The sequence below is a fragment of the Vicugna pacos genome, chromosome 23, assembly GCF_048564905.1.
Source record: "Vicugna pacos chromosome 23, VicPac4, whole genome shotgun sequence".
NCBI classification, from domain to species: domain Eukaryota; kingdom Metazoa; phylum Chordata; class Mammalia; order Artiodactyla; family Camelidae; genus Vicugna; species Vicugna pacos.
In genome coordinates, this window is record NC_133009.1 from 23490150 (window position 1) to 23508332 (window position 18183).

General features: G+C 47.8%; 1 protein-coding gene across 4 annotated transcripts in view; it reads left to right on the top strand.

The window, feature by feature from the left end:
- Window positions 1-2648: 2648 nt before the first annotated feature.
- SUSD4 (sushi domain containing 4) overlaps window positions 2649-18183 on the top strand; it is a 107333-nt gene continuing 91798 nt past the window's right edge. For 2 of the 4 annotated variants that reach the window (XM_072948686.1, XM_072948685.1), the window contains exons 1-2: window positions 2652-2934; window positions 3519-3701. In XM_072948686.1, coding sequence (XP_072804787.1) covers window positions 3554-3701 — 148 coding nt within the window. In that variant the 5' untranslated portion in view covers window positions 2652-2934; window positions 3519-3553. Of the gene's footprint in view, window positions 2935-3518; window positions 3702-5031; window positions 5130-18183 lie in introns of all 4 variants that reach the window. The other 2 variants (XM_072948683.1, XM_072948684.1) reach the window with 2 other exon arrangements.

Consider the following 18183-nt stretch of genomic DNA (forward strand, 5'->3'; position numbering starts at 1 on the left):
CCTTAATCTCAGACTTTTGGCCTCCAGAGCTATGAGGAAATAAATCTCTGTGGTTTAAGCCATCCAGTGTGTGATGTTTTGTTGTGGCAGCCCTAGCAACTAATACATGGGATAAAGTGGAAAGCTAACAAAACGGCGTGCTGCACCTGCCCTCCAAGTGCTTGTCTTCTTTTTTTTTTAATGGAGGTACTGGAGATTGAACCCAGGCCTTCGTGCATGCTAAGGCACTCTACCACTAAGTTATACCCTCTCCCCCACCCCACCCCCATTTGTTTTCTTAAGTTGCATTAATAGAAGCAAATTATTTAAAATATAGGACATGCCAGTCCTGTTATATGCTGGTCAGAACCCACAGAGTGAACGTAGAGTCGCCTTCTGGAAACAAACTTTGGTGGGGGTGGGTGGCCACTGGGAAACTGGGTTGCATCCAGAGGAAGGCTACAAGGCTGCTGAGGAGTCTAGGCACTGTCACACTGTGGGAAGTAGCTAAGTTTAACCCAGAGAAGGGAAGATTCAAAGGGACATAAAGCCATCTCTGTAAATGGATAAAGCATTGTCTTAAGGGAGAGGAATCTGATTTAGCTGTGTGGGCCCAGAGGGGAGAGCTGGAACCACTGGGTGAAAGTTTCAGGAAGGTGGGGGGATGGTGTGGCTCAGTGGTAGTGTGCACTAGCGTGCCTGAGGTCCTGGGTTCAATCCCCAGTACCTCCATTAAAGTAAATAAACCTAATTACCTACCTTCCTCACCCCCCCAAAAAAAAGTTTCAGGGAGGTAGATTTCAGTTCAGCACAAGGAGGACTCTTCTAAGAGACCAGTTAGCAAACATTACATAACAGGCTTCCTCAGGAAATATTCCACAAGGCTGGATGACCACTTAGTAGAAGAGTCAGAGAGAAGACTCAAGCATAGGTCTGGTGTTTGCACCAGATAAACTTGGATGTTTGTTTCAATCCTGATACTCTCTGTACAAACGGACTGTACTCCAGCTGGAGAACAGATCTCAATAGTACTTACACATATCTCTTATGATTGTAGAAACATGTTTTTCTTAAGATTGTAAAAACATGTTTACATTTTTTGATATGTTTTGTTTTGTAAAAACATGTACATGGTCAACAAATGTCTATGAGCTTTGTTGATTTGATGAGCTATTAGAAAAGCTGTAGAGAATTTGCTAAGAAAAACAAATCAATATTCACACTGTAGAGGTCAGGCATAGGACCTTGGTAGTGAGCAAAAATCCAGCCAAGATTTTATAAGGAACCATCTTGGGGCAGTCAAAATCTTAAACTTCTTCTGTGCAAAGCTGCCACCTCGATTTTACAAAGCAAAAATAAATAAATAAATAAATAAATAAATAAAATACTGGGTTTGATTTATCTGCTAAAAGTTAATCTATCCTGGAAGAATTTGTTAAAATTACTCCCAGTAAGAGTGGACACAGTAAAAGCTGTAATTTTCTGACTACCATCACTATGTGAGATTTGGGGAAAGCTGATAGAAGCAAAGGATGATTTGGCTGCAGTATCAGAAACATGGTTTTCATATCCACAAATTGCTTCAGAATAATGGGGTGCCACTGGTTCCAAAGTGCTGCCTGCCGGCACCACCTCATTGGCTCACACCCCTTAACTACCATGGCTGGAACGTTGGCCCTCGGAGCCAGGCTGCCTGAAGAAGGCCAAGCTTGCGGTGGGACAGCGGGCGGCCGGATCGAGCCGGGAGGGAGAGTCGCACCCAGCTGCGGAGTGGGCTCGGGCACCAGAACGCGCACAGAGACAGCACCGACAAGGAGAACTCTCTCCACTGGGGGCTGGCTGGGAGGGCAAACATTCTCGACACTCCTGGGTTCCGATCCACGGCCCCAGAAGCCTCCCCCGTTCCCTCCTCCTCGGTACTCATCCTTTTGCAGCGGCACCGATCACCCTCCCTCTCCCCCTTCCCCTCGCTTTCCCCCAGAGGTTCGAGGGGGCCAGGGCGTCCTCAAGATAGGCTAACAGTCTTCATGCACTACGCCCGCGGCTTCCAAAAGGGCAAATACCGAGGGAGCGGGGGAGGGGAGAGTGTCATTTGGGTTCCAAGGGGACTCCCAGAGCCTTGGTGGGACAGGCTGAGGAGAGTGGGGGTGGGGAGGGCTAAATGCAGGAAAAGAAGAGACTTTGGCAATTGGCCGTCCGCCAACCCCGTTGGTGGTGAGGGTCCTGGGGTAGGGACACTCTGGGCTGCGCACTCTCGTCCCACAGTCTAGAGCTACCACCGCGGCAGCAGCCTAAAGCGGAGCGCTCTCCCGCACATCCCCGCGCGCTACGGACTCTGGAGGACGCGTGGAGGCCGCAGCGGCCACCCGGGCTCGAGCGCAGCCCAGGCGGGCACCGCCGTCCCGCGCCAGGGAAGGGGCGATCCAGCCCCACGCGTGTGCGAGGCGGCCACTAGGCGCCCCGCGCCCCGACAGGTGCAGGCGCGCGGGCTTCCCATTGGTCGCGGCGAGGCGGCGGCGGGCCCCTTCCCCCTCCCCGCGCTCGCCGGGCCCCTTCCTCCGCCGCGGCGCCGGCTGGGTCTGCGGAGGCGCGTGCCCGTGCGCGCGCCAGGGGCCGAGCGCCTCCGCCCCGCCTCCGCCCCCTCCCTCTTTCCGCGCCGCCGCCACCGCGCGCTGGCGAGCTCAGGTAGCGGGCGCGCGGGCGCCTCCTCGGGGGCGCGCGGCCGGGCTGCCGTCCTTCCCCCCAACCCCACGCACCCGTCGGCTCCGGGAGCCTGGGGAGGGAGAGCGCGGGCGGGGGGAGCTGGAGCCGGGGGCCGCCGCCGCCGCCGCTGCTGAGGCTTCTGTCTCGCTCGCTCGCGCAGTGGCGGCAGCAGAGGTCGCGCACAGATGCGGGTTAGACTGGCGGGGGGAGGAGGCGGAGGAGGGAAGGAAGCTGCATGCATGAGACCCACAGGTAAGACCGCGAGCCCAGGAAGGGGCTTTCCATCCCGGGGAGGTGCGCGCAGGCCGAAGAGGGGGAGTTGCTGCCTGGTTCTGCTCCCCGTGGGAGGAATTTTTTTGACAGCGCAGAGAAATCTCATTGGGGACTGGGCAGTAGGACCCATCCCGATCCTGGGGGGAACCCAGAGAAGTAGCTGGGGGGATCCGATGCCACATCATGAGATTCCTAAGAGTGAAATGTATAGGCCCAGGAAAAAGTGTTTTTTTAGCCCTCAGAGGCTTAAAAGGCTTTATACTTTCCTGTCGTGGTCACAGCCGCTGAATCCCAGGGACCGGCGCACAGCCAATGTGCACTAACCCCTGCCCTCCCTCCCCTCCTCCATCCCTCCCGCACGCGCAGCATCCCGCGGCGGCTGTTACTCAGTGTACCCCGCGCTGGGGGGAAGCGGGGGCATCTCGCCGTGGGAAAGAGGGCAGGGGAGGAACGGGGATGGAGCTGCGGAAGCCGAGGTTCCCGGTCCCAGGGCGGAGGATGGGGCTCGTGGCCCCCGGAGCCCCGGCAGCCTGGGGTATTGTCGTGTTCGCTCCTGGTTGCAGACTCTTGCAAGCCGGATGCCCACTGTGGATGAAAGATGTATCATGGAATGAACCCGAGCAATGGAGATGGATTTCTAGAGCAGCAGCAGCAGCAGCAGCAGCCCCAATCCCCCCAGAGACTCTTGGCTGTGATCCTGTGGTTTCAGCTGGCGCTGTGCTTCGGCCCTGCACAGCTCACGGGTGGTGAGTGACCTCGCTGTGACGGGGAGGGCCTGGGACGGCCGGGAGGGGGAGCCTGGCTGGCAGGACAGCCCTGCCACTCCCCCCACTGTACGCTCAGAGTTCTGGGGTACCTGAGAATCCGAGGAACCCCTGTGTCCCCGCCTGATACCACCCTTCTTCAAAACCCCTGGAGTTCCCAGAAAATTCCTCTGTGGCGCCTGCACAGACTTACACACCCACATTATGTCTGGAGCTTCCTACCAGCCCCCGGGCCTGGCTTCTCTGAAGGAAACACAATAAGCCTGGCCCATTATTTTCACTTTGGCCAAAAGAGAGAGAGAAAGAAAGCGGTGTATTTGTGGTTAACTTGTGTGCCTGTGGACCTTTGACCCTTGTCTGTGCCCTCAGCAGACAGAGGTCAGGTTTCAGCTTCTGGATTTAGGCAAGAATTGCAAGAACCACCTTTGTGAATGTGAAGGGCCTGGAAACATGGCCAGACTGGCTGAAGGACAGGTTTATTTGAAAGTTAACTTTCTCTTGCCTTGGGAGGCAGTGTGTTCAGGCATGCCCGTGCATGTTGGGGCTGGCAAGGCGATACGGAGGTTTTTCTTCAGATGTGTTTCTGGAGGATTGCTTGGATTATCCAGGTCTGATTTACAGAGGAGTAAAGTCGATGCTTTTCTGTGAAGTGGAGGTTAGCTGAAATAAAATTGATCAGCCTCCGTCCCCATAGGCAGCTAATCTCTACCCTACTGGGTTCTAGGGGAGGGGGCTATCTTTTGGTTGTGGTAGAGGAAGACGGATGGTGTTTCTGTCTGAATTTCAGCGCCTAAGAGTCTTCCTGCCTTCACAGCCCATTGCTGTCCATTCTAGATTTTCTGTGAGAGCTTGCTGATGTTGGACATATTAAAAGGACAGAATCATGTTTCTGGAGCTGAGAAACTGTTAATACATAAATAAATTATAATTCGTGGAAAGGCAGGTATTGACTGATATAAATAAGTCATTTTAGTGTTTTAAATATTGCTGTTTTGGAGAATTCAAATATGAAGATGGAAAAAAAATGAGTGAAAAATTAGCAGAAGTAGGGGAGGGGAATACCAGGTTGGGCTTTAACACAGAGTAATCAATAACTCAGGCGTTGCACTTAGAGGTCTGAAAGCTGCCTGGAGTCTGAAGGAGCTTCCTGTGCTGTGTACATCTGTCGAAATTAGTAAGAAAACGCTTGCTTTGGATGGGGACCTGGTTTTGGTTTTGTTTTTTGTTTTTTGTTTTTTTTTGATAAGGGTTAACTTTTTTTGGTACTCTTATTTTTGTAGAAATGTCTCTGAGGCAGGTTTCTTCTTCATAGGTCAAGGTCAACTGGGATGCCAGGCCAGCACTTGTGTGGCCTGCCAGGGCTCTGGTCACAGCCTCTGTCTGACTGTGGGCTTCAGCTCCACTTGGAGGGTGAGTGGGACCTGGTGGGCAGGACAGCCTTGAGCAGGGCTGGGTCATTACCTTCCGTCTTTTCTCTTCTCTTGTCTCCAGTTCTAGCTGTCATTTCCTCAAGTCAGGTCCACGTGATTCTCCAGCCTCTCAGTTCGTTTCTCTGATGTAGGTGACAAGTTAATCAGGGTTCATGTATGTGTGTCTTGACCGTTGTTATTGGAAGTGTGAGGTCTGAGCACAGCCTGGATTTGGAGGCTGGACCCTTGGTTCTGCTATTTGTGTTTACAGAACATCCCCCCTTACAGACCTCAGAGCTCAGCACACAGCACGGCCCCTTCAGCCTCATGTCAGTCACCTGTGTGGTTGTGCAACATGTATTTTACCGCTCTCTTCTGAGGGGCGAAGATGTCAACAAAAAGATTCAGAGCCTGGAGGAAGAAGGTGGGAGTAGGGTCATCTGTCACCCCTCCCCTTCAGCATTTTTCTGAGTTCCCACATGCTGCAGAAAGACTAGCTATCAGCGAGTGTCATCTGGTACTCTCTCAGGCTGATTTTTGGAAGATGATTTATCATTTCAAAATTCTTCCAAGAATGAAGAGTTCAGGTGGAAAAGCATGGTGGGGAATGTTCTATGGAGTTCACTATACAGAGATTTCTTTCTTAGGAAAGGAATCCACATGGAAGCTCCAGGATGGTGATAAAAGCAAACTCATCTTAATTTTAGACTAGTGCTTCTAAAATTTTAATGTGCATCCGAATCACCTGGAATCTTGCTAAAAGGCAGGTTCTGGTTCAGTTGGTCTGGGGTGGGCCTGAGAGTCTGCATTTCCAACAAGCTCACAAGTGATGCAGTTGCTCCTGGCCCAAGGACCACACTTTGATTAGCAATGCTTTCAATTAAGGCATTCCTTAAAATAAGTTGATTTTGACTCCAGACTTTCTGCCATCTCTCTCAAATACCCAAATACAAATGGCCTGTCTCATCCAAGTATCTTTAAGGCAAGACGCAGAGCTGAAACTCAGTCCCCACAGAGTGCTGTCTGGTTTTTTTTTTTTTTCCAACCATAAAAAGGTGCATATTTAATGGACACTGTTCTGAAATGTGGATTTTCATTTCTGATTGCTTTCAATGGCAAAGGAATGCCACAATAGCAAGATATAATAGTCTCAGGTAGAAGGGGGGGAAATGCATCCAATATAAGAAACACAGAAAACACCCTGAGCTAGAAAGGAAGAAATTGAGAAAATGATCAGATGTAGAACTCCATCAAAAAAGAAATGCTTTGTCCTAGAAAGCCAGAGATGCAATTCAGTTCTTGGAGCCCTGGGAGAGCTTTAATGAGCCTGAGTTGACCTGAGGTGACTTTTGGATGGCTCTTTTCAGGTTGTTATTTGTAAATTAGGAAAAAGGGCCCACATTTGGGGCCACTAAGACCATATACCCTAAGAGGACAAGCATCAGGTTTATAGAGAGAGGCACAACCCTACTGTGTGTAGAATCTGCGTGGAGCACAGCTTCCACTGCTTCTCTCCTCCTCTGTCTCAGTATGTGTTCCCAGAGATGCTATTTGGGATCTGAGGTCTGCCTGGAGTGGTCCACCCAGGGTTAGAGGAAGAGAGCTAGGAGTTTGCTTTATAAATCCATCCTTGGAAGCAACCTCGTTAACACATCCTTATATTATCAGGAGCACCAGCCAAGCTCTGCCACTTGATGGCTTTGGGGTCTTGGACCTTGGAAGCCTCAGTTTCTTCATCCATAAAATGAGGATGATGCTCCCTGACTTTTGGGTTTGCTGTGAGGGATGGAAGTCAGGTAGGTGCTCAGTGAATGTAGACACTACTAGTGTGGGGGGGCTGACCAGTCTGTAATCTTCTCAGCCTTTGCTTGATTCATTCAGTAAATACTGAGTGCCTGTCCCCACCCTGTGCTGAGCCCTGCTGTTTATAATGCTCTCTTTACCTAGAACAACCCTTCCTCACTCTGTTGTTTGCCCAATGAACAAATTTCTCTTTATGACCCAACTTAAACTGCCATAATCTCTTTCATATTTCATTTCTCCCCTGCACTAGGTGTAACCCTTTACCATCCACTAGACCATAAGTCCATCGAAAGCAAGAATCTTGACTTTATTTTCATGCCCCAGGCACCCAGCCCAGCATCTACCACACAGAAGATGTTCAGCTAATGTTGGTTGACAGAGAGAAAAAATGATTCCCAGATTCTGCCCCTCCATATGGAAAATAATTACCACGGGTGGTTAGAAAAGTTGCAAGAGTTTCATAGTTGACCCCATTTCCATTCGGAGGAGGTCTGGGAGGTTGCAGGAAAACTCAGGAAAGGTTCTAGAGAAGAAGTGGCACGTGGGATGAGATCCGAGGGAGGCAGTGGTTGGAGCATCTCTAGGGAGAGACATCTTGTACAGAGATGGGAAGGGGGTTACGTGATTGAACTGTTCAGGGAGAGAGAACAGTCTTGTTAGTCTAGAACATGGTATACCTGCAGGGAACCAGTAGGTAAGGAGGACAAGTACATTGGAACCCTCTTGTAAGTGTCCTTGGAAGCCCCAGGGAGGATTCCGAATGTCACCCCACAGGCAGTGGGAGCTACTGAAGGGTTCCGAGCAGGAGTGTGATCACCTGAGCTGTGCTCCGTTTCCTTTCTCTCCTTCCAAGTCTCTGACCTGGGGCACTGCCAGATGGGCTGCCCTGTCTGCACATCAGGATTACAGCACTAGTGCAGTTGACTTAAGCTCCCTGAGGTCTTCTTGGGCCATGTGGCCATGGCACTGAGCTGTGTGCCAGCAGGCAGGAACAAATGCTCTCTGATTTGGAGGTGCCAGTCTCTTGGAGTTTTGCTGAGAAAGATTTCTTACATGGCAGAGTGTAAGCTTTTCCTGCAATGCTAGGTCTAAAAGCCATGATTTCAAACTGTACTTAATTCGATCTGTAAACAAAAGTCCCAAGTCCTCCAACTATAAAGCACGTTTCTTCAGCGAAAGTCCCTCTAATATAAGCAGCATGGAAACTCTTTTGATTTATCCATGAGGTGAACTCTGAAAGCTTTTGGAGACATGAGAAGGATTTCATACAGCAAGCAGCAAATCTCTCAACGCAGGGACCTTGAAGTGGCAAGTTGGAGAGAGAATCAGGGGTTCTTTAATTCCCGAGAGTAATGAAGAGCGTAGGTGAAGATTGCTCTCCAGTAAACACTGATGAGATAAGGGAAGAAAGCACCCACATGATTCTGCTCCTGGTGTCAGAGGCATATTTCAAAAACTTCCAAAAGGCTAGAGCCTTGCCCTTGCCTGGGAAGCCCTGGTGCAGCTTAAGTGCCCTGCATTCTTTATATGGGTGGCCGGTCAAGTTCAGCCTCTGCCTTAAATAGCTACGCGGCTTTGGACAAGTTGTGTAAATTCTCCTTGGCTCAATTCCTTCCATGTCACTAACTGTCTTTAATTCTGTGATTATAGGAATTTGATGGGTTCTGAGCTCTGGGTAAAGCCAGCTCTCTTTTTTCCATCTGTCCATCCATCTTTTGTGAGTGTCTTTGTAGGCCCTGGGGATACACAGATAAGGCAACGTGGTCCTTGCTCCTGAGGAAACGTAAAAGTAGGGGTTGGTTTCTTCTCAAAAGTTTGAATGGAGAAACTTGTATCAAACTAATTTTTTTCCATATAAAATTTTTAATTCAATTTAAAATTTAGTGTTATTTATTGATACTGATGAGGAAGGTGATTTTTCTAGACTTCTTTTATCCCTGTCTTATTTTGCAAGCTCATTTGGTGTTTGATCATTGAAATAACCACACATAGCAACAACAGTATGTCTCAATAGGTCCTTGGGATCATTGCCTCTGAATTGAGGGAAAGAATGGGGCAGAAAAACAGGTTTTCTAATTTGTTTGTAAACACAGCCACATTTCTCTAAAACCAACCACGACACTTAGGAGAGATGCATCAGCTGTGTATTCTCACGCATCAGATATAGCATTTTGTGGATTTATTTGTCCATCCTCACAGGAGCAACCTGTTCAACTGTTGCTAACCATGAAAGACTGGAAAAAGATGGGACAAGTTTTAAACTGGCCAACATCTGAGTGATTGATAAAAATTTGTCAATTGTTATAATAATACTAATCACAAACCTGACAGTGCTTTCTGCCAATGCTGATCTGCACACTTACATATATTAACTCATTTAATCCTCATAACAGCTTCACTAGGTAGGTACTGTTATTGCTCAGGGTCATCCAGTTAATTAATGAGGCATGGTGACCCAGATTATCCTTTTAATTGCAGGCTTTCTTCATAGGCATGGAGATCCTAACCTCTAATAATTTTTTTCTTTTTATTATATTTCAACCCAAATATTTCTCTCTAAGCCACAATTATCAATTTTTTGGGGAACTTTGGCCTTCTCCACTCTGATATAAGGAAACTTTTTTTTTAAAATTGAAGTAGAGTTGATTTACAATGGTATATTAGTTTCAAATGTACAACATAGTGATTTGATTTTTTTAGGTTATACTTCATTTAAAGTTATTATTAAACATTGGTTATATCACCTGTGCTGTACATTACATCCTTGTATCTTAATTATTCTGTACCTAGTCGTTTGTACCTCTTAATCCCCTTCCCCTACCTTGCCCCTCTCTGCAGCAGTAACCACTAGTTTGTTCTCTGTATCTGTGAGTCAGTTTCTGTTTTGTTAAGTTCATTTGTTTGTTGTATTTTTTAGATTCCACGTGTAAGTGGAAACGTATAGTATTTGTCTTTCTCTGTCTCACTTACATCACTAAGCATAATACATTCCACATTTATCCATGTTGTCGCAAAGGGCAAAGTTTCATTCTTTTTTATGGCTGAGTAATAGTCCATTGTGTATGTGTGTGTGTGTGTGTGTGTGTGTGTACCACATCTTCTTTATCTAGTCACCTGTTGATGTACACTTTGGTTGCTTCCATATCTTGGCTATTGTAAATAGTGCTGCTGTGAACTTGGGGGTGCATAGGTCCTTTCAAATTAGTACTTTCATTTTCTTTGGATATATACCCAGGAGTGGAATTGCTGGATCATATGGTAGTTTTATTTTTAATTTTTTGATGAAATGCCATACTGTTTTCTGTAGCGGCTGCACCAATTTACATTCCCACCAACAATGTACCAAGGCTTCCTTTTCTCTACATCTTTGCCAACATTTATTGTTTGTTGCCTTTTTGGTGACAGCCATGCTGACAGGTGTGAGGTGATACCTCACTGTGGTTTTGATTTGCATTTCTAGGGGCACTCATCTGTGTTGTGACTCAAAAGCATGAAATATACAAGCAAATCAGCAACAACACCAAACCCCACAACCCGAGACAAAGTGAGGGGCACGGCACTTGAGCCTTGAGCGCCAAAGGGAGGGAGGGAAGGCGCCAGAAACCCACGAACCTGTCAGGATGTTTTATCTCAGTTCCTGTCTCTTTGTGGCTGTCTGAGGAAGGGGGTCGGAATGAGACATGCTCTGAGTTTTACCTGCCCCGATGAGCAAAAGGTAAAAAAACAAATGGCTGGTCTCTGGGCCTCTGCTAGTGACTGTCAGACCATTACACCCTCTCCTGTTTGTTCCCAGTGTGATGGCCTTCCTTGGGGGGGTCCTTTTCCACGCTGTGTGGTCAAGCACTAATAATAACTTTAGCTAACATGTGCTTGAAGTGTTAGAGTTTGCAAGATGTTTTTACATGTATCACCACTTTCAGTTTTCTTAACAACCCAGTAAGATGAAGAAGAGATTTGATATTTTCCTTCCTTTTTTTTTTTTTTTTATTTGAAGAAACATTCTCTGGGAGGTTGATCTCCCACAAATAGTCAGACGGAGACAGATCAACAGCCAGGCCTATTGGTCAAGACATTCCTCTTTGTCATTCGGGGCCAGCCTTTAAACCTATCTTTTCAGTTGTGCGATGTAGATGATAATCTAGTTAGTATATTTCCAAAGATCAAAGACAAATTATATATGAGGATCGTGAGCATGACTAAGAGTTCCTTCAAAGTGGTTAACTTTGAAGTAAGAATAAGGTTCGATAGTTTATGAGATCTGAGAGTTGCTTACACTGCTGTCCAGGAAACTGAGTTTGATGGTATGAGCTAAGATACTAACTTTTAGGGGAGAATTTGGTCCAATATTTCCTTTTCTTTAAGAAAAAGACTGCTGTACTACTTTCAGGCAGAAGAAATTATCCACTCAAGAAGAAAAACAAATAAATAAGTTGCTCACAAACTGGAATTAGAGGTGCATTTTAAAATAACTTCTTAATTGAGAGTATTGTAATTGCTGTATTCATCTTAAGGTAAACCGGGAGCATCAGAGAAGTACAACAAAATATTTCTTGACATTATTTGGAAATGACAGTGAACTTGGGAGCAGCATGGCGGGTGAAGCTCCCTCACTCCAATGTGGAGTCAAGGCACAGCCCCTCTCCCAGAAGGGCAGGGACCGTGGGCAGACACAGGCATGAGCGCGCCCAGTGAGCGCCTGGTCTCCAGGAATGGATTTTTATTCTTAAGAGGTGAGAGGAGTTGCTGAACCCAGTAACCTTGATCAATAATCATTTCATCATTGCCCCAATAAATTGACCTTCTCAAGAGAGAGGATGAGTAAGGTTTTTTTGGCAATGATTGTTCAACCTGGTTATCTCATGTTTCTGTTTGAAATTGTGACTTTTATGTCTTGGAATGACCAGCGTGGGAGCAGAGCTGAACAAAGTGGGTCACTCATGTTCTATATACCTTTTTCTCAGAGTAACAGAATACAAAAAGACCTTATTTCTTTGGTTTGATTGCACTTGTAAAAGATATATGTGATTGAATTGGGAGAACCAGCAAGAGAGAGATTCTTTTAAGAAAGAAATAAAATCCATTCTTACAGTGGATTCTTTAAAATCTGGATTTGTACAGAGTTGTGGTTGATCTAGCTGGTTTCCAAATTCAGATTCTTACTACGTAGAAGAATCTTTTGGACTTAACTTAAAAGTCAGAAGATTCTGATTCTTTCCAGGTGAGAAACAACAGGATCAGCTTGCTGTGTAGAAATTCGATAGGTTTAGAGGGTTGATCCTGAGCGAGGCTCTCAATTGTTCTGTTAGCCTGCTTCTGTTAGCTGGGCCTCAATGTTAGAGTCTGACCCAAGGATGCATTTTTGCAGTTTCTCCTGGCAGTCGCATCCGCAACTTTAAGTGGTAATGGGACAGCATATACACGATGGCTGATTGGGGCCACCTCTGTGTTTAAGTTATATTTAAACAAAAGGGGGAAATAATCTTTTCGGAAACTTGCAGTTCTCTAGTTCTAAGTCACTATTTGGCTTTCAAAAGGCTTCCCCAGATTTTTCCCATTGGATTGTAGGTGGTGGACCAGATTTTTTTCCTCTCACCCGTCTGTTCATGTCATTGTTTTGTGGATGGGAGGTGCTCATTTGCTGGTAATAATGACTTGGTGGCTGTGTCTTAATTTATTGGGGAAAAGAGCTGGAGAGGTATGAGGTCCAGTAGAAGGTACACAGGATCAGTTTTCCTTGCTACTGTCACCAGCTGCCTCAGCCATAGTATCCTGATTGCTGCCCCAGTTTCATTATCTGTGAAAGGGGGAATAACACGTGGACCATCTGCCTCCCCTGGTTGTGAGAATCAAATGCATTAATAGGAAGAGGTGTAACTATAACCATCTGAGGCATCAGCATCGTCACCAACAAACTGATAATGAATAAAGAAGACATTATGCTGGGATTAGCCCTACCAAGAGCTTCGTTTTGAAGGAATATAGTGTAATTAATACGTAATAACACCCAGCAGCACAGGCTGAGATAGGTGTGGTATTGAAATCACTAGGTGGTCAGAAGCCTTGGCCCCAGTGTAGAACTCACTGTCATGACACCTATGGCAGGTCCTGTAGTGGAGATTTATCTCGGGGACTCTAGGGGAGGGGGAGGATCAGGGAAGGCTTACCAAAGACGGTGACACTTGAGCTAAGTCTTGAACAATGAAATAATTTTACAGACAGAAAATGTGTTGAGAGGTGCTTTTTTTTCAAGAGAAAAGGAGGGGATAACATCAACAGCTACTCAGAATCAGAAAGAATATGTACCGAAGACAAGGAATAGCCCCGGCAGCCTTAGGAAAGGGCAAATCAATTGAGAAAAGACAAGAAAGGAGGCTGGACAAGCAGGTTGGACCCCCACATGCCCAGCTAACTACAGTGTGTAGGAATTTGAACACTGTGGTCAACTAACTGGTAGCCTACAGAATATGTCTTCAGGGGCACGACATGATTGGATCTTTGTTTCAGAAAATAATTTTTTAAGAATGTGGAAGATGGAGGAGAGATAGACCTTTACTCATGAAGCATTTACTGTGCCTCTACCAGTGTTAGGGGAGCCCTGGCAGTGGTGGTTTGGAGGGAAGCAATGAGTTCAGTTTGGAAGAGGAGGCTTGCGTTGCCTGCAGGACATCCATTTAGGCCCCATCTGTCCATCAGGCAGTTGAGAACGCGGCGAGGTGCTCAGGAGAGGGATTGGAGCTGGAGTGTGCCTCACCTACCTGGGAAGGGTGGCTAGAGCAGTGGGAGGGCGCTGGCTTTTCTAGGAAGAGAGTGTAGAAGAAGGTTTGAGGAGGAAGCCCAGGAAACAGCCACATTTAAATGTCAAGAGGAGAAGCCAGTAAGGAGGGTGAGGTGTTGTGTGGATGATCAGTATTGGTAATAATAATAATAAAATGATGACAACAACAACAGAACTTAATTCTGACTGTTGATTGCCCATTCTGTGTGGGTGCAAGAGGTTGATTCTTAGGTTATTTTTTGGATGATGTTTAAGTACTTTGAATTCTGGATGCCCGTGCCCACTGGACAGAGAGGAGATCAGGGCTGGCCAGGAGGAAGGCTCTGTCTGGGAGGGTGGAGAATCAGCAGAGATATTTGAGGTTTGACTGCAGAACAGTCACAGTATTTTCCCTCCTTCATTGGAAAGACAAAGCTAACCTGCTGACGAGAGTTGGACAGGGTCACTAGGTGGCACAGATCCTTTGGCGGCCCTATTCTCTGGTCCTTCCCGGGCTGCAGTGAATCGTTAAAGGTGTGATTGTCAGAGAGTGATCCTCTGTCACCCCAGAGTGTGACCGGCTCTGTCACCTCTGAAGCAAGTCACTTAACCTCTCCGTGCTTTGGTTTCTTCCTCTATAAACTGGGGGCCATGTTCTCCTACGTTTCTCAGTGGGGGTGGGATGTACAGGTGTGGAGGAGGCAGGGTCAGAAGACAAGACATTTTATAAATATGAGACAGTGACGACTGCCAATCTGGAAGGAGACTTCTCTCCGCTGTCTGGGGCCATTTTTGCCTTTCGCTTTCCTAAATCTGGAAGGAAGATGCTTTGCACATCATGGAAATACCTCCCCACGCGTGGGTCTCGACCCCCGTGAAAGCTCATTTTGTGCGGACATGATGTCAGGCAGCTGGAGGAGCTCTTTTGCTGCAAAACGAGACGTTCCAATCTGTGCTGGGGCCCTGCTGCCCGCGTGTTCAGTACATAGTCGCGTTTGAAGATGGAGAAGGTCCTTGTGCCAACGAGAGGAGCTTCTCAATAGCTGTTGGCCCAAGCCCAGAGAGAGGGCCCCTTTTGTGTGCTCACAGACGCCCAGGAGAAAGAAATTAAACACGTGAGGCAGGCAAGTGATTCACTAAAGGTGCCTCAGAGGTCCAGTAGGGAAGTGGGGGCTCTGTGTGTGTCCCTCCCCGCTTTCCCCTTTCCCTGCATGGCACTTCTGCTGCTGGAAGTGTCTGGGCACACTGGGCCAGCACCTTCGGGCTCAGGTAGTACAGTGGGATGAACTGGGAGCTGCATCTGGATGCAGAGAATCACTAAGGGCTTTATCCACGTTGAATGCCGTCTCTTACCTCCAGCTGCATGCTGCCTCTAATTCGTGAGAATCTCTTTATAGCTCTGCAGGTGGGATGCTGCTTTTGGGTGTCTGTGGGCTGGAAACCTTGGGATTCATTATCCTTAGTGGGAATGCCCGGAATCCCATTTGCAATGCAGCCTCCGAGCCCCGCAGGGTAGGGGTGGGGGGCTGTTAGCTCCCTAGGGCGCCTCGCTGCAGCCTGCTCTCAGGTCCCCAGCTGTCCACAACCCTGGGTTGCTGGGGCCTGATGTGGAAAAGGAGTCTTTTAAAGTACAGCCTGATCAATGGGTTTTGAATTAATAGAAGAGGGTCCTGCAAGGTTTTATGAGGTAGCCGGGCATTTATCCCCTGAGAGCGACTTTGCTGAAAATCTGCCTTGTAGTTTTCATTTACATGGTAATGAGCCCAGCGTTTGCCCTTTGTCACCTCCAGATGAAGGAAGACCCAGTCCTTTGGGGGCTCCCTAAGCACAGAGCATCTCAAGCTGGTGGGGAACCTGCCCTGCCTCTGGGAGACTCGTCTTTGTGCCCTGGGCGGAGAACCGCAGCCACACAGGGCGGATTCCTGCGAGGCTGCTGCTGCTGCTGCTGTTACAATTGTTCTCTCGGTTTCCTCTGTGCAGTGCGGTTACCGGAGGCTTTAATCAAAAGCAGAGCCAGGGACTGGTCTCTACCTCCACTTTGCTGCACCAGTTGTGTGCACCTCACCTCCCACGCACCTGGGTCTTCTAATACTTGGCATTTTCTCTAGGACCCGCTGTGTCGATGTTGTTACTAAACTGGGTCATGTTCTCGGTGATGTGGCGGAAGCTAACTTCTGCGGAAATGCAAGAGACTGCAGCAAGCGCGTTTCTCCTGGGGCCTTCAATTTACACTTAACCTCTATTTTTTTCAGTATCGTTCCTAGGGGAAGGGCCACACGTAAAGTTGCTCTCATCAAGCTGAAAAGCCAGATGACCACCTATTCATTAAGAGTTCCAGAAGAAAGATGATGCACCCAAGATGGCCCGTTGACCTGGAAAAACAAGGGTGGGACAAAATTCAGAGCAGATCTACTGAACCTGTTTGCTCTGCCGCCACCACCACGGTGCTGCCTCCTCCAGCTGGCTTTAGGCAGCCGTTCCTGGGCCTGGAATGTTCTTGTCCATCCCCTTTCCCTGAAGAGACAGCTTACATTTCCCTTCCACACCTTCAGGGACCTCTTGGATGGTCCCTGGCTTCCTTAGCTCTGAGAATCCTCTCTGTTGTCAGAACTCTGGGAGCCCTAGCACCACAGGCTGTTGAGCTAGGGAGGACCATGGAGATGGTCAGTCCAGGGATTTACGTGGAGCCCCTCGGCTCCCCCAGAGGGTTTACCTGGATGCAGTGGACAGAGAGGACCTGGTGGAGCAAGCCACCCTGGGGCCCCCTCCTGCTTCCACCTAAGTGTGCACCTGCTTTCCATGGCTGTGCCTCCTCTTATCCTGTCACCAGCCTATGAAAACACGGCACCCAGTCCAGTCTTGTCATACTAAGGAGGAGGAAAAAGAAGGTCTCTGTCACCTATGTGACACTTTGAGTCACGAAGGACAAGGGATCAGGAGACAGATCCCTGGGATTGAGTTCCAGCTCTACAGCTTGGTTGCTTTATATGTGGGGCAAACTACTGCCTTGGTCTCCTCATCTGTGAAATGGGGAGAATAAAACCCATGGCATAGAATTGTGATGAGGAGTAGGGAGATTAATACACGGACAGCCCAGAGAACAGTGCCTGGCTGCTGGTGAGATTTCAGCAAGTTTTGACCATTAGTCTCATCATTATCTTCATCATTATTACTTATTTTGTTTTTACTTATAAAAGCTCCTGGAAGCTAGGCTTCACAGCTGATTCGTCTTCTTTCCCCTGACCGTGCTCTGCGTGTTCTAGATGCTCAGCAAACACGTGTCTACTGACTAACAAATGTACCAAGGGCCCAGACAATAATTCCTAACTCAGATGTCGCAGCTCGATTGCAGATTCCTCGAGCGCTGGCAACAAGCTTTCTCCTCGGTGATCTCTCAAAGTCCAACAGATGTGGCAAATCCCAGACCCACACTTACAGCCGGGTCAGACTCTGCAGCCAGGGCTGGCTAAGGTTCGAGTAAAAGATGTTGTTGATTTGAGCTTTTTATTGTTTCTAAACTCTGTCCTCTCTCTTGCGTCTGACATCTGGGCAGGTGGCAGCGACAGCTGCAGGAATTGGCCAGAGGGACATGGAGAGGGTTGATGTCTGGCTTTGCCTTGAACCCTGCTCCTCCCTCTGCGAGTGACAGCACCTGGACATTCTGAGTTTTCCATGGATGGTCTGAGTTTTCCACTTTCTCTGATCTCAGGGGGTTAAAACATGGCTTTGAGAGCCTAGGGGTGAGAAAGTGAGGAGGTCTTTCCAGCCTCTGATTTCCATCCACTCTTAGGTTTACTCAACAGGAATTTATTAAGCACTTACTATGTGCAAGGACCACAATAGGTACTGAGATTAGAAACAGGAATAAGATACAGTGTCAGCCCTCTGGGAGCGTGTGTCTCCATGTTGATACTGTCATCAGTCTGCTTGAGCTGCCAAACCGCAGACCGGGGAGCTTAAACAACAGAAATTTATCTTCTCACGGCTCTGGAGGCTGGAAGTCCAAGATCAGGGTTCCAGCAGCATTGACTTCTAGTGAGGGGTCTCTTCTGGGCTTGCAGATGGCCTCCTTCTGGCTGTGTCCTCACGGGACTCATCCTTGGTTTGTGTGTGTGGAGGGAGAGAGGGGAAGGAGAGGGAGCACTCTGGTGTCTCTTCTTATAAAGACACCAGTCTCATTGGATCAGGGCCTCTCCCTTCTGACCTCATTTACCCTTAATTACCTCCTTATTGGCCCTGTGTCCACATAGAGTCACTTTGGGGTTTAGGGCTTCAAGATATGAATTTGGGGGGACACAATTCAGTCCTTAGCAGATATCAAAGGAAGACAAATGTTAATTCTGATAAAATACTGTGAGGATCCAGATCTCTTAGCCAGGGGGAGATGAGGGAAGGCTTCCAGGAGGAGACGATAGCAGAGCTGAGTTCTGAAGGAATAATGGCAATTAGATGCAGAAAGGGAGAAAGATGAAATATGAGCGAAAGTGTAGCCATGTGA